Here is a 16,694-nt window from a genome sequence, read left to right on the forward strand (position 1 = left end):
CCTAAATGCCTTTAAATATTTGGCCATATGTGAGTATCTGTTTTCTTTTAAAGTGGAAAGTTTGTTTCTAGCCATCTTGGTTGCATAGAAAAGCTTGAAAACATGATACTAGTGTATCCCCAGGGCTCAGAAACCAGAAAACTAGGAACTCCTGCCCCCCAATTCATTATTTTTGAAATTTCATGATTTAAAAGTCAAGCTCATGATTTCTGGGGACCCGACATGCTTTCTGAAACCCTTGGGGTTGGCAGCGCTGGATTTCAGAATCAAGATTTACCATGTTTGGTTGTGATTTTTAAGGGGGTCCAGATCTGTGGATGGGGCGGGGGTGGGGGGGAGCATACCATTTCTTTTTTCCCTTCCTTTTTTACTTGAAATAGGACAACTTTTGAGTGAGCATGGATTGAGTCTTCACTCAGACATGGGTCGATTCTGAAGCATAAATCCCACAAAGTTGTGGGTTTCAATTTCAGGCAAAACGGAATTTACACCAGAAACACGCAAAAACACTGTGTGCGACAATTTCATCATTTAGCAGAAATATGGATTTCAAACTCCTCCGGGCAGGCACCTCATCTCCATTTTGGTCTGTAGTGCACTCAACATGCTCTAGGTCAGGGTTTCTCAAACAAGGGTTGTCGCTTGTGTAGGGAAAGCCCCTGGCGGGCCGGGCCGGTTTGTTTACCTGCCCCGTCCGCAGGTTCGGCCGATCGCGGCTCCCACTGGCTGCGGATCGCTGCTCCGGGCCAATGGGAGCTGCTGGAAGCGGCGCGGGCCGAGGGACTTACTGGCCACCGCTTCCAGCAGCTCCCATTGGCCCGGAGCAGCGATCCGCGGCCAGTGGGAGCAGCGATCGGCCGAACCTGCGGACGGGGCAGGTAAACAAACCGGCCCGGCCCGCCAGGGGCTTTCCCTACACAAGCGGTGACCCTTGTTTGAGAAACCCTGCGCTAGGTGCTATATAAACACACAATAACAGCATGTTGGAAAGTGGTGATCCAATGGGGTAATAATTTAAAGTAACAGCCAATACAAGCAGGGCCGGCTCTGGCTTTTTTGCCGCCCCAGGCGGGGGCTCCGCTCTCCCCCCGGCGGCCAGAGCCCCGGCGGGGGCTCGGCTCCCCCCCCCTCCGGCGGCCAGAGCGCCGGGGGCAGGGCGGCGAGCCCCGGCTGTGGCCCCGCTCTCCCTGGCGGCCGGAGCGCCGCCCCGCCCCCCTCCAGGTGCCGCCCCAAGCACCAGCTTGGTTGCCTGGTGCCTGGAGCCGGCCCTGAATACAAGAATACAGGCCTCAAGCGCCCAAAGAATGGCCTGCAAAGTTGAAATAACTGGTTTTGAAATGGACTGCTCTGCATTAGAGCTCCTTGCCCTCTTTCAGTGCCATTATGTGCAGTTAACTGACCTGTGGATGATTTCTGTTCTTCAGCAATCTGCTCCAATCTGCCCAGAAGAGCATCAATGTTGGATTTGATCTGTGTCAGCTCGGTTTTGATTGTCTGCAGCTCATTGCATTTCACTTCAAAGAAGAGAGGGAGAAAGACAGGCTTTATTCCACGTTGTTATTTTACATATTAGCGTTTGATTGGTTTTTAAAAAAAAAAAGATTTAGGATTAGTCACAAAACCCTAACAGAGCTTGGCAGCCACAGCAACAATGTGGAAATCTCCCAGAGACTGGGACGGGGGGAATGCAATCAGGGATAATCTGGGGTGTCTACTTGGGAACTGTTCTGTGTCACTGAAGAGATGGGGTGGGGACTGCTTAAATGGGACATATTAGGAAATGAGATGGATATAACTGGGGCAGCCAGCAATGCACTCCCAACAGGAGTTAGAGCTGGAGGCTGTTGTAACTGTCTAAATATTATGCACACACATAAACCCATTGCACAGAAATCCTGGGGCTGCTTGCCGGCCTGCTCCATTCACTGGGGGCCGGGTGGAACGCCGGGGGCCCTTTCCAAGAAACACAGACTACTGACAAGTGGGACAGGTTGAGACTTCTGGGAAAAGCCCATCGCCCCTTTGTTGTCCCAGCAGTAACCCGCTCCCTTCTCCTCTGGCCTGCCTTCCTGACGTGCTTCACTGCCTGCTGTAAGTTACTGACCATGCCCTTGGGCGACATGGTACCAACAACAAGGGGGAGACAGGAGGTTAAGCTGAGGCCTGGGTGGAACTGGTATGAAGCCAGCATGAGCTGGGAACCACCGTTGTAAGGCTCAAACAGTTCCTGGCTAGCAGCGCTCTCCTCAGTCTCCATGTTACACTCCCCATTCCCAGCCACTAGCCAGTAGCACAGTAACATTCCTTTCTCGGAACAAATTACAGTGTCCCATTCCTGCACACAGAGCTTTGATCGCTTGTGCCAGCAGAGTCTGGGAGCGGGGCTGCTGCTGTCCATACCAGAACTCACAGGAGCCTGCTGATGTTCCCAGCGCAGGCCTGCAAGTCCACGTTCCAGGACAATTACAAAGTCCCAAACTGACTTTGGATGTTGGATCTGTATACGCAGAGCCTGCGTTGGCATGTGCCAATGGGCATATGTGTGAGCAACTGGGCAGCTGTGCACACCAACAGGAGAGGTGCACAGCTACCCAAATGGCATGCACAAATGCACTGCCAGCAAATCTGGAGGGTGTAACAGACGCAGTTGCACATTTAGTACGTCTATTTGAGGCAGAGCCGTTGAAAATCCAGCCTGCATCTTCACCCCTTCCCTTTGGAGACCAGTGAGAAGGCTTGGGCTGATTATGACAGGACCCACTTGCTGCCAGTCACCTTAGGGCAGTGAGAGGCCCAAGACCTACATGCTGGTGCCCCTGGAGCAGGTATCTGGAGGGTCACATTTTGTACCTTACCCAACTTGTAGCAATGTTTGCCCCCCTGATTTTGGTTTATTTCACCCAAACCTGTCAGCAGGTGGCTGTGCTATTCCTAACCGGGATGTGTAATCCCGGTATCTTGGCCTTATCCACAGACTCCAGGTGCATGGTCATTTCAGCGGGTATACATTTACCATAGCTCCTTGTAATCCTTTGGGTGAAATCCTAGTCCCACTGAAGTCAATGGGAACCACTGACTCCCAGGATTTCACCCTTTGTACGACTCAGAACCTTGCTAGCTTCTCTTAATTCACCTCTTATCAACTACTGACTGTATATCGGTGAGTGAAAGTGAAACAACAGGATTTAAAAGAAAGGAAGGTCAGCGCATCCCTGAGTATTCGTCCTTGGTTTGTTTGGAAAAGCAGCGGAACATTAATTATTTAGAAGACTTCACAGTACATGTTGCATGGTATATTGTGTAAAGGTCTCAGGAATATGAGGCCTCATTATAGATCTGTGCCAATGAGTCTGGGTTGAGAGCTGGGGTGAGACTGACTTTATGAGTGTGAGTGATGGGGTATGCAAAATAGCCAAGTGTGAATTAGAAGGGCTTGCCTGTATACACACTGCATTTCATCCAGAGATCTTGCAGCTCCTTACAAAGTAGGTTGGTGTCATTATCCCCATGTTACAGATGGGGAAACTGAGGCACAGGACAGGGAAACTGACTTGCCCAAGGTCACGCAGTAGGCCAGTGGCAGAATTAAGAACAGAACCCAGTTCTTCTGAGTTCTGCTGCCCTGATCTCAGTAATAAACAATGCTGCCGCCTTATCGTTCCCAGCCACCTGCTCCCTATTATTGCAGGTGCCGTTATATGTGAGCAGGTACAGCTCGTTTTACTGGTGATCTGAGCCAAAGACCCATTCAGTCACTCTGAATATTAGGTTTACGTATTTTTATATTTTATTTTAATCTGTGGTAATTTGTCCCTGGGCTCCTGACAAATTACCAATATGACCCTTGCTCTTCCAAAGAATGAGCACCCTGCTCTGAATTCTGGGTCAGCTCTGGGTGTATTTACTTAGTGTAATTAAGGAGGAAGCACAATCTAATGGGTAGAGCATGGGACTGAGAGGTAGGACACCCGGGTTCTATTCCCAGCTCTATCAGTGACTTGTCCAATGATTTAGGGCAAGTTGCTTTCCATCTCCATGCCTCAGTTTCCCCATCTGTAGCATGGGGATAATAACATTCACCTGTCTCACAAGGGGGCTGTGAGGCTTAATTGATCAGAACTTGGGAAACGCTTGGAGTTTCTCAGCGGGGCAGCGTTTTATAATCTACTGTGCCTGTTTTAGTGCACTCAGTGATCGGGACATACAGGTGATTTGATGGGATGTTTGCACCTTGTCCCTTGTATTTGATCTAGCTGCATACATAATACTCACATTTTAATTTGGCAGAGCTGTTTGCAATGGCGGCTGATCTGGCGAAAAGTTTGATGGGGAGCGTTGCTTTTACGCGTCGGACTAAGGGGATGGTCACCCGGGGACGCTTCACAGGAACCACCCTGGGGACAGGAGAGACCCGGCCTCGATACTCGAAAAGCCTGTGTGTCAAAACAGGTTACAGTCTGCAAACAGTGGAGTGAAAGCCACACTTTCAGCATGAAACGGGACTTGGGAGATAGGCTAGCAAGAGCCACAAAGGGGAATGGTACATAATCATGCCACTAGAGGTTGCTGCCGCTACACACAAACGAACAGCCGCTGCATGACACCGTGAGTAGTGAGAGAAGGTGGGGGAGGTGATATCTTTTATTAGACAGACTTGTGTTGGTGAGAGAGAGACAAGCTTTCGAGCTTACCCAGAGATCTTCTTGTCTCTCTCACCCACAGAAGCTGGTCCAATAGAAGGTATTACCTCACCCACCTTGTCTCTCTAGTACCCTGGGACGAACATGGCTACATCACCACTGCAAACACCCTGCTTAGTGACAGAAAGGAGCCAGGACTCTGGCACACAGTTTGACTGTACACGTTTCAGCCCTTATGCTGGCAGTTTCTCTGCATGCTGAGATCACTCTCGCTAACCGCAGGTGGTCTGTTATTTACTGTGTTTTGTTACCCTGCCCCTGAAGGTTTTTGTTCTCAGAAATAATTGAGGGGGTCAGGACCCTGTAAGGGCTGGGGTGCACTTACAGGGGAAGGACCTTAGGTTCCTCTCCCCCCTTCCATTCTTCCCCTTCTCCTTCCTTTGCAGTTCCTCTCCCCTCCCCCCAACCTCCCAGCCATCCCTGTTTATACCCCGTGTCGCAGGGAGCTGGCAGGACGGAGGGGGCAAGTGACCTTTGAGATTGTCCATGGCCTGGCCTGGCCTCTGCTGTTGTGAGATTTGACACAAGCAGAGGGGATGCCAGGACATTTATCAAGGCTACATCCAGACAGGTGGATGCCCTGTTCCCTCCTCTCTGCCTCCAAACCATTCCCCTCCAGCCAAGTGGCATCTTTTCAACATGAGTAGCCACTAGCTTCAGCAGCGCTGAGCAGGCCAAGGATAACAGGACTCCCCAAGGCCCGGTGGGGGGATGGCAACCTGAGAGGCAGTGCGAGGGGAAGGGGAAGGCAGGCAGCTGAGGAAGGCTGGACGGCAGCCCGGGCATAGCCACAGAGCCCACTATGTAGAAACTCAACGGATCTGTTTAGGAGTCCTAGCCGCTTCCTTTACTGACGCGAACAGGCGTTTGCTCCTTGGTCTCCCTGCGGAACCAATGCAGCTCCAGCAGAGCAAACTGGAGTCTGCCCTGCTCCGTGTGGTGTTGGGCTAAAGTGTTCGTTAATTGCTGATCCCAGAATCTTTATTCCCGAGAGGGGGTTCAGCTCCATGCCTGAGGGTGAAACTCCCTCCCTGCCCGTGCAGACAGCCAGCACAAGGTCTCGGCGCCACTGACGGTGAACGTTACACACCTTTCTGGAAATCACAGAGAGTAACAGAGGGACCCAAAAAACCAAAGGCCCAGTCTCAGCTCGGCTTCTTTTACATTGCTGCTGAAGGGCTCCTAAGTGGTTCCTAGGCCTTGTGCTGTCTCTGCACAGGGGGGAACATCACCCCAGCGTTGCCATTTAGAAAAACACACCCTCCCACCTGTCTGCTGAGCAGCTTTGCGCTCCAAGACACAGAGGGACTGATCCTGTGAGGACCTGGGGGCATGAATGAAGTCAGTGGAAGTTGCGGGGGCACTCATGGCCCTGCAGCAGTCCCTGCCTGAGGAAAGCAGCACATTGAAAGTTACAGACCGGAGACAGGGACATATTTTGGTCTGTTTGTCCTTCCCTCACTGATTTCTAGAGTGGAGTGTGATATTCACCCCCTTTCCACCTTCCCATCCAACACCCCTCTTGTGTGGTATTCATCCACATACCATGCCCCCCCATTTCCAAGGATGGGTTGACTTGACCCAGCTCAGAACCATCTAGCTCAGTCTGGTCTGGGAAGGAAACATGGAGGTGGCTCCTTCTCTCACCTCTTCCCTGCTCCTTCTGCTTATCTCGCATGGCCACCTCTCAGTCTCACCCCACTTGGTGGTGCTCCTGTCTCCTGTACCTCCCTGAAAACTCCTCTTTTCTCCCACTGCCTCGCCTTTGCAAAGCCTCTCTCCCCCAGCTGTGCTGTTCTTTATTCTACTCTGCACAGCGTTTTGGGCTGTGGCTCATGGAGAAGCATACACAGAATACAGCGCTGCTGGCGTATCGCTCCTCCGCTCACCTGTCGTAGAAGTCATCTCTGTAGTAGTCATAGTCAAAGTCGTATCCACTGTAGAGACAAGAAGACGGAAAGCTCTGATTAATTAGCATTGTTACTATCACTATTGTAATTAATCTGTTCATGCTGTCCAATGACCTCAAATGAAACATTTTATGTAGTTAAAAATCCCAACCCTTTAGCTTCATCATATTCTAGAGCCGTGCTTTACAAGTGTGAATGTAACCAATCATCTGTCACAGTGGGCAGGTTCTGGAGCATAGGAACACAGGATCTGCCAGATTGGATCAGACCTGGGCTCCATAAAGCCCAGTTCTTGGCTCTGACAGTGACCAGCACCAGTTGCTTCATATGAAGGTTTAAGAACCCCATAATAGGCAGGCAGTTGTGGGATAATCTACCCCCATAAAGGGCTCCTCCTAATCCCTACCAGTTAGACTGGGTTAAATCCTGAAATGTGACGTTTTTATCCCCTCCAGAACTGTTTGTCTGCATTCACTGTTGTAACTCTGGGTGTTCGTGCTAACCAAATAACCACCTTGTTGAGTTATTTGCCTCAGCGTCATAGTGTGGCACCGAGTTCCACAGGCTAATTATGCATTGCGTGGAAAAGAATTTCCTTTCATCGGTTTTGAATTTGCCACTTTTCAGTTTCACTGAAGGTCCCATTGTTCTTGTGAGACAGGAAGAGCAGAAGTTCCCAATCTGCCTGCTCTGTCCTCTTCATTATTCTATGTACTACTATCATGATGCCTCTGACTCATCTCCTGTCAAATAAACAATCCCAGTCTTTTCAATCTCTCTGCATATGAGCTATTAGGAACTGATTCTGCCCTCACTTACATGGGTGTAGATCAGAGGTGACGTTATTAAAGTCATTGGAGTTACCCCAGTGTAAAATTGGTGCAAGTGAGCTCTGAATCAGGTTCAGCATTCGCTGGTGGGTTGACTTCTCCCAGATCAGAAGGATCTGGGTCAGCACAGCCTGGTCTGGGAAAGAAATATGTAGGTTGCGCCGTCTGCTTATCTAGCCTCTCTTTCTCATCTCAGGTTCTCCCCAGCTGGTGCAATAGCCTCCTCCTGCACAGCCCCTCCCTTCTAGGGCTGGCTCTGAGTAACCCCCTCTTAGGAGTTCAAGCCAGTTTTCCACTGGTTTTGTGTTTATTCTCCCCCTTTGCGTCCGCTGCTCTGGGCAGACCTCCCTGCTCTTCTGCCTAAGAGATTATGTACCCTCTCCCAAGCTGGTCCTGGTGGCTCCGGCATCTCTCTCCAGGCCTGCACTTTACTGCACAGCTGCCCTTTGCCATGTTTAGCCTTAACATGGATCAATTTCAATTTCCTTCCTCAGCCTTTGTCCCTGCTATTTTAATACGTATAATGCTTATTATTGAGGACATGCAGTTCTGCTCCAGCACCCTCATTACACCTGCTCCTAATACCTTTATAAATGATATTGACCTTTTCTCTGATAATCCTCCTCTTCGCTTTCTCCAGCAGCGTCTGCTGGGAGCTACAGCTCCTCAAAGACAAGGCCCACTTCTAAACGCTTCTTTCCTCCCCACGTCATGGGAAATACTAGGCAGGCAGTTTTCCTTACCAGGCAGACCATCTGCTTAGTTTCTACATAGCATGAAGTCAGTTCCCCCAGAGACAACACACACAGGCAATGTCTGCACAGGGGAAGAAGGATGAACGTGGCTGTCTGTCTATACTAGTCAGGTAGGTCAGAGTTGGGAGGGTGATCTGTACTTGGGAGGAGGGAGGCTGGGGAGCTGAATGCACTGGACAGGATGCTTGTCTGCTGTGGCATGTGCTTGCAGCACAACACCCCAGCCTGCATCCCAGCACTCCAGCAAGGACTCACTGCATAAGTGTTCATGCCAAAGCATCCATGCACTTTGTGCCCACCCAATCGGTGCCTGAGCATTGTCTGAGTAGCATGTGCAGGTTGGGGTGGGCCTGTATGGAAAAGCAAATGTGCACTTCTACACCCGCACTATGGAAAACATAAGTGCTTTAGCTAGAGTATGAGGCTGGGTAAAGTGGGAGCCAATCCGAGCAGTCATCCCACGTTCAGAACCAGCCCAAGTTCTTTCAGAAGTTCAAAGCATGGTTAACTTGTTGTTTTCTTTGCAACATGGCTCTGCAATTACTGGTTCGAACCATGATCAGAAATACTCCCTGTCCTCAGTGGTACCCATCTCCGATGGACACTAGTCTATTCTCAGGGCTGAATTAAGGCATAACATTTACAGCCCTGTGTCCAGCCCTGTGTCTAAGGCCCCAGCTTCTGAAGTCACAGGATTACATCATAATTTTAGCTCCACTTAAAACAATAAGTTTCTAGCCCTCCTTGTTGTGAATAAAAGCTTGAAAATGTAACCTGAGTGTATCTGATGCAATGATGTCTGCCTGAGTCTGCAGGCAGCCTGACACAACAGCACTGTGAGGTGTGAACTGCTCACTACTTTGAGAGGTCCTGCCAACACGACCCTAACAAAGAACTCTGTGTGTGACAGGGGAAGAAAAGTCCTGCTGGCCTATCCCTCCTACCCAAGCAGATTTACTCCAGCTGCAAGTATTGGGAAGCCCCAGTTGCTAATCCTTGGCGGAGAAAAGAGGGCCCCATGGCATTGCCTCTCTGGGACAGGACTTTGGGGGGTCCTGTGTTGTGGTGTCAGGAGGGACCCAGGTTACCTTTATCCGGCCCTGTCTGTCTAAGATTTCCAGCCCTCCTTCTAGACTGCAGAGTTTTGGAGAAACACCTGAACTTCTGGATGCTTATCTGAAAACCTCCTTTCAAAACATTCTGTCCCTAGTTTCAGCAAGAGTTTGTGGACTAAGTTAGTTCTAGGGCTGGTCTACACTAGCTTGACCTGGCTATGTCGCTCAAGGGTGTGAAAAATCCACACCCCAAGCGACGTAGTTAAGCCAACCTAAGTCCCTGTGTAGACAATACTAGGTCAAGAAGAATTCTTCCATCGACCTATCTACCACCTCTCAGGGAGATGGTTTAACTACACCGATGGGAGAGCCCCTCCTGTCGGCGTACATAGTGTCCACACTGAAGCGCTACAGCAGCACCTCTGTAGCGTTTCAGTTGTAGACGAGCCACAGTGTGAGCGAAGGGAAATAGAGGAGAGTCCAGGATCTCGTTGCCTGTGGCCTTGGTTACACTCCTGCACTCACGTGCTTCAGCATCTCTCCCTAGCATCTAATTCCCCATGTTTCTGCGTTACTCAGTCCTCCCTGCTGGGCTCATTGAGAGAGTAAATAAGTGTGAGGCTTGTGAAACAGGAAAGCAATAGGATTCGGCAGTCTGTCACACTGGAACCATATGGACACAGGCTGGTATTGTCCAAGGAGCCTAAGGTAGTTAGATACCCAACTCCTTTTGAATTCCAGTGGGATCTGGGCACTTCCTTCCTGTATTCTTCATGTATCAAGACATCCCCAGAGGAACAAGCCAGGCACTTTGGGCTAGATTCCCAGCTGATGTAAACTAGCCTAGTTCCTTTGACATCACTAGAGCTGCTCTGATTTACTCCGGGTGGGAGGATGAGTAAGGGGCAGCGGCAGCTAAAAGGAAGTTTAAGACACTGTTTCTCCTGCTGGGATACCGCCCATGGTCATCAGAACCAAACTGATGCTGTTTTCTTAGGCCTGAATTTCGATCAAGATGTGGTGGTTTGCTTGGCCAGAGAGAGAGAGAGAGAGAGAGAATATGTGCATGTGCACCCCAGAGGTGTAAATATTACATTTCTTGCCGTTAGTACACCCTGGAGACTCGATAACATTCTCTCCACACTGCAGCTGTTTTTCACAAGACAGGGGAAAACACTCAAGAAGCGCAGAGGACTTTCAAAGCACTTCAGAGACAGTGACTGCTTTGCTCAGGCCAGATATCCCGGCATGCTAACGTCCATGGCACAGCAAGGAAAATGCAGCTGCTGAATGTACCAGGATCATCCAGGTAAAACACAGCTGCTGCCAAATGTATCAGGTGCGTACCCGCTGTGCTGCTTATTAACACATCCACAGAGAAAGCAGCGACTATGCTGTTGACTAACAATATCACTTTAAGTAGGGAGAGGTGAACCAGGCTGAATAAAATAAAAAAATATTCCGGCAGAGGTTCATTCATCTGTGCTCCCAATGTCCTCTTGTGTCTCCACAACAACACTCTGCGCTATCACACAGGAGACCCAGCGTCTGTCTTGGGGGTACCTGGAGCACTCCTCTGTTTGGGGGGGCTGGAGGCGCCATGAGGTTTGTGGTTCAGGGAAGGTTTGGGAAACAGATTGCAGTCAGTGGGGCAGTGCTCACTGGGGTTTCAGATTCTGCTCTCTGAGATGGAAGGTTTCATAGAATCATAGAATCGTAGGACTGGAAGGGATCTCGAGAGGTCATCTAGTTCAGTCCCTGGCACTCATAGTAAGACTATTATCTAGACCATCCCTGACAGGTGTTTGTCTAACCTGCTCTTAAAAATCTCCAATGATGGAGATTCCACAACCTCCCTAGGCAATTTATTCCACTGCATAATCATCCTGACAGTTAGGAAGTTTTTCCTAATGTCCCCTAAACCGTCCTTGCTGCAATTTAAGCCCAATATTACTTGTCCTGTCCTCAGAGGTTAAGGAGAACAATTTTTTCTCCCTCCTCCTCCTTGTAACAACCTTTTATGTACTTGAAAACTGTTAGCATGTCCCCCCTCAGTCTGCTCTTTTCCAGACTAAACAAACCCAATCTTTTTAATCTTCCCTCGTACGTCATGTTTTCTAGACCTTTAATCATTTTTGTTGCTCTTCTTTGGACTTTCTCCAATTTGTCCACATCATTCCTGAAATGTGGCGCCCAGAACCGGACACAATACTCCAGTTGAGGCCTAATCAGCGCGGAGTAGAGCGGAAGAATTACTTCTCGTGTCTTGCTTACAACACTCCTGCTAATACATCCCACAATGATGTTTGCTTTTTCTGCAACAGCATTACACTGTTGACTCATATTTAGCTTGTGATCCATTAGGACCCCCAGATCCCTTTCCGCAATACTCTTTCCTAGGCAGTCATTTCCCATTTTGTATTTGTGCAACTGATTGTTCCTTCCTAAGTGGAGTACTTTGCATTTGTCCTTACTGAATTAGCTGTAGTGGTCCATGATCATGGATGGGATGAACACAGATGATGGCCCACAACAAAGTACCTTACAAAGCTAGGCTGTGTCCATTCAACAACTATTTACCACACCACTAACTATGGCTAAAAACATTGGCGTGGTAAGAGGCTTTGACCTCACCCTCTTTTCAGCAGCAGAGTGTGGCATGGCTGAGAACCTGGCCCACAGATTGTGTCCTCACAGCACATGATTTATAAGTGGTTACTACCAGTGAATTTTAACCATCTACCCCCAGTGCTGAACAGACCTGGAGGAAGTCTGTCTATTGCGCTCATATAGAAAAATCACCTATTCCAGCATCTTCCCATCCCTACCTACAAGATGATCTGTGTTCTTCTCCCTGGACACCTTTCTGTACCTGGCAGTCAAAGCAGATTTCAATCACACCAGCTCTTGCTGGGATCCTGTTCACAAAGTTTAGGAGACGGGTGACTCTACAGAGGGAAATGTTCCCACCATCCATAGGCTATGGAGGCAGGTGGTAGCATCTCTGCATGGCCCCATAACTCCAACCCAGAGAAATCACGCTCTTTAGTCACCACAGTAATTCATTCCATGTGCATGCTCAGTGCCAGACCAGTGGCTGGGGTAGAGGAAGGGAGGAAGGGAGGTTATACTGGGAATCACAGGAGGCAGAAAGTCCGGTAAACTCAGCACCTCTTTGAATCATTCTTGCTTCTCTCCTTTCCTGCCCAGTTGATTTTTCGCTGCTCCTCTCAGATCGCTGCAAGCCTTTAGTACCTTTAGTTACTAATCATGTCCTCGAAGCTCGCTCTGAATTAGTGTTCCTCTAAGGCCCTGATCTTGTGGTCAGAACCAGGCAGACAGAACTAAGGGCCGTATGGGTTCCACATATGCACAGGGGCCGCTCATGTGGATCTGATTGTAGGACTTGAGCCTATTTTGTTGATGGGCCTAATCAAGTCTCCTCCCAAGGAGGGGAGCAGCTAGGGGGACTCAGTTCCAGTGCTTAAAATAACATCATCATTTCTACATATGTACTAGTGAAAGGGCAGGAGCCCTCCCTTTGTTAAATGGTTACCGTTCAGCCCCTGATTTTCACTTGGGGATACTGCATAAAATACCTGTTGCTCCTCTTTCTTTATTCAGAGTCTCTCCCCTGAGGGATGAGTGGTCCTGATTAATAACTTAGAACACAACACAGCGTAACTTGACAGTGCATTATTCATTGAAGGGAAATAATCTGTGTAATCCGTGGAGCCAAGGTCGGGAGCCAGGCACTACATAAACATATCTCGTCATTCTTCTCTGTAAGGAGACAATGTTCTCTCTCCTTGGTAGCTAATATTGTTACACTAGCCCATCCCAAGAGAAGTCTTTGTAAAACCCTGACTTGCCCTGTATGCAATGAGTCAGGGGCAGAATGAGCAATAGAATGCAGGTGGTCTGATGTTTTAACCAATAAACTATACTGTTTCCATAGTGTTTGCCAAGTCAGTTCTTTCTTTCTTTCTTTCTTTCTTTCTTTCTTTCTCATCCATCGATCCATCATACCATTCTCATCCCTCTGGCATTGGAGCGCCTATATGACTCATTCTCAGAATCAGAATTGTGTATTTTTGGATAATCCCTGTCTAAAACACTTATGGATCTGCCCTACCACAGCCAGCTGGAAGGAAGGGGAAGGGGAAGGAAGGGGAAGGAAGCGGATGCCTTTTCTAATGCCAAAGACAACACATTTGTAAAGACTTATGCCTATCTTAGAATTGTCAGACCAGTAAACTGGTGTTTTAAGTGGCCTGTGCTAAACGTTGAAATATTGTTTTCAGTGATGAACCCCTCTCAGTGCCATTTTGGTTATTAGAGATGGAAGGGCAGATTTGGAAACCCTCCCATTTTGGTGGTGGAAATATTTATGAGCAAAATTTTGCACCTCATTATTTGCAGGTACAATTGATGTTTTGATATTTACATACCTGATTTGCAGGTGCAGTCAAGGTCATTGACATCTATAAATAGGTGGGAGTAAAAACAGAAGCTGGATAAAGGCTGGGCTGAAAACCAGACCATTATTCTCTCGAATGCTGAGAGTCAAACTTTAGGGTGGGATGGGGAGTTGGTCTGGTCTCAACGTGGGTAAATGCCATTTTCAACACCTGCCTGCCACAACCCAGTGACCAATGGAAGGAAACTGGGCTAGTCCAGAGATTTTCATGTGGCTCTCCTGGTGTTTACTCTCATGGAATCCCATTTTAACCCTGTGATCAGAACTGCAGATGAAGTAGCATTCCGAGTGCTAACTGCCCTTGAGTAGCTCAAACAACGGTACAAACGCTGGAGATGGGAGAGACTGTGTTTGTGCCTCATAGGATCATCTGCTATCAGACATGCTGCCAATAGGTAGGTACCTAAATCCAACCCTAAAGCTGCATAGACCTCATGTGGGCTCTGTGAATTCTGCCCCAGTAGGGAGGTCTATAATGTAAATGAGGAAATAGACGGACCTTCCTCAACTGTAACCTGGCTATGAATCTTGAACCTGGCCATTTAACAATTGAAAGTTGGCTTAACCTGGAGTGAAGGAGCCTGATCTTGTGAGCTGTTTGGCACCTTATAGCATCATGCTCTCATTAGCTCAGCAGATAAAGAATTCAAAACTCTTATTTGCTGATGTGCAGACATCCCCATCAGCTCATTGCTAACACGCTTAGCAGAGACTCAAAGGTATTTAGGCACCTTACTTCCATGGGAGTTAGGCACCAAATACCTTAGAAGATCTGGGCCTTTGGCACCTCTTGCGAGATGCTGAGAATGTGGGCATGGGTACCCTAAAAAGCATCTCCAGAAACTGGTCTCAGTGCATCCAACATATATTTTAAATCTAACTGCAAACTGCACTGATTAAGAGTGTTGTCTTGTGCCCTAGATTGAGCTGTTTAGCTGCAAGTTGTGCACTCGGTAATTTCACAGCTCATGATTCCCCTTATGTTCAGGGATAATTGTTGCAATTTTCCAATCAGTAGGTAACAAAGAGGGCTATATAGCCTTTAAAAAGTAATACGTACACTATTTAAGAGAGAGAGCCAGTACCATTCTGGAATGCTATGATAGGCATAGTCTCAGGTCCTATTCCTTTTTTCAGCTTTAAATCACTAAATAACTTATTTATTATTTATGATCCACACAGGTTCATGACTGGCAAGTTAAAAGGGACTGAGGAGAGAATCGTTTTAGCCTTGTGGGTTCATTTTGCACCTGCAAAACTCATGATACCTTTTTTGAGAATGTAACTGACCTGCAGGTGTGAACCTGAGCGGTTGCACATTTAGTGACCCATCTGAGGGCACATCGCAGGCAGTGAGAAGTGGCATGCTGTGCTGATTTACTCCCTGTATTAACTGTTGTAGTGTCAGAATTATTCCAGTAGGAGAGAAAGTATCAGATACTTTGGTAGTCTTGAGTTGATTTCGCTGCTGAGCTCCATTAGTTCCACACATATGGCATGAAAGTCCCTTCTCCTACATAAAGACTAAGGCCTTGTCTACAGTACTGGTGTAATTTGGTCTAAGTTAGGCTAGTTAAGTTACGTAACTTAAGTCAACGTAACATCGACTTAACACGGTGTCTACACCGTGCTATGTCAACGGGAGATGCTCTCCCATCAACATAGCTTCTGCCTCTCATTGAGGTGGATTAATTTAAATTGACGGGAGAGCACTCCTCCATTGACTTATCGTGTCTTCACCAGACCCACTAAATCGATGCCTGCTACATCGACGGCAGTGGTGCCCATTTAGCCCGTAGTGAAGACACGCCCCAACTAACTGGACGCTGTGGGAGAAGTATGGGAGGGTGAGGGAACTGGAGTCCACCTCTTTATATAGCCAGCAAGGCAGTTACTCCTATTTGTGGGCTGGAATACTGGCCTCAGTCCCTTCTTGCCATGTGCATATGGTGTTTGGGGCCAAGGGAGTTGCATAAACACAGATCCCGAGGTCCATCGCCACTCTGTGTAACCACCCTCCACGATCGGCTGTGTGGAGCTTGGACGAAGAGCTTTCCTATGGCTGCATGGGTGTGTAGGCACCTCCGAGAGGCTACTTGGTCGGCAGCTCCCAGGCACAGCCCCAATGGGAGTGGGGGGGGAGGAGGACTGTAACAGTTTGGAGGGCCTTGCACTGGGTGAATTTCATGGGGAATGCGCACTATTCCAGAGTGGACCAATCTAACAGGAGGATGTTTCCTCTTGTGCTTAGATTGGAAGTGAAAATGAGAGCGGTGGGTCGGAGCCTAGTCTCCATTTGTGTACCTCACAAATCGTCAGAGCTGGTGAATTCTAGGACTGACCCCACGATTCCCTGAAGTTCTTTGCACTCGACCTCTTTCGCTCACTTATGATCTCACCATCTTGGTTTGTCTGCCTCTCCAGTTTTGTCTGATGCTTCACAATGCAGAGATGTAGTTGCCATTGCCAATTCCACTGTTTTCCAATGGATAGCGCTAAGGTGCAGTTACGGTTTTCGGTTTATTTTTTAAGCTCATAAATAGGTTGTCACATTTTGGGCTACTTTTGAGACACTCAAAGATGTTTTCAGTGCCAAGATTTGCTTCTACACTGTAACAACTACATTAGTTAAGCAGAAATAAAATCTCCCAACAATTCCATTAACACATCATTCCCCAAGATACAAGCCAGAGCAACCTCTGGGAATGGGACAGGATGATTTCCTGGGAAAGGTCAGGGACAGGGCTAGCTGATTTCATTAGCTGCTGATATTCTGTTCCGTTTCTGGTCACATACACCACCATTGGTCCATTTCTCAGTGTGCAGTGGCAAGCAACAAACTCGCAGAGACACAAGGATTGGGAGCGACAGGATGAAGGCACAAAAATGCCCTGGGTCAATTTTATTTGGATAATCAATGTGTATGTTCAAAAACGCTTACAGTAAGAAGAAACATTTGAGGTT

At 48.3% G+C, this 16,694-nt stretch overlaps 1 protein-coding gene across 1 annotated transcript in view; it reads right to left on the reverse strand.

The window, feature by feature from the left end:
* Positions 1-16,694, reverse strand: part of RALY (RALY heterogeneous nuclear ribonucleoprotein) — a 52,399-nt gene that overhangs the window by 9,594 nt on the left and 26,111 nt on the right. The window contains exons 4-6 of the mRNA XM_029912592.1: positions 6,590-6,637; positions 4,273-4,433; positions 1,401-1,514 (exon numbers count right to left, since the gene is read on the reverse strand). Of these exons, the coding sequence (XP_029768452.1) occupies positions 1,401-1,514; positions 4,273-4,433; positions 6,590-6,637 (323 nt within the window). The remainder of the gene's footprint in view (positions 1-1,400; positions 1,515-4,272; positions 4,434-6,589; positions 6,638-16,694) is intronic.

The sequence above is a fragment of the Terrapene carolina genome, unplaced genomic scaffold, assembly GCF_002925995.2.
Source record: "Terrapene carolina triunguis isolate 2854851 unplaced genomic scaffold, T_m_triunguis-2.0 Scaffold233, whole genome shotgun sequence".
Taxonomy (NCBI): domain Eukaryota; kingdom Metazoa; phylum Chordata; order Testudines; family Emydidae; genus Terrapene; species Terrapene triunguis.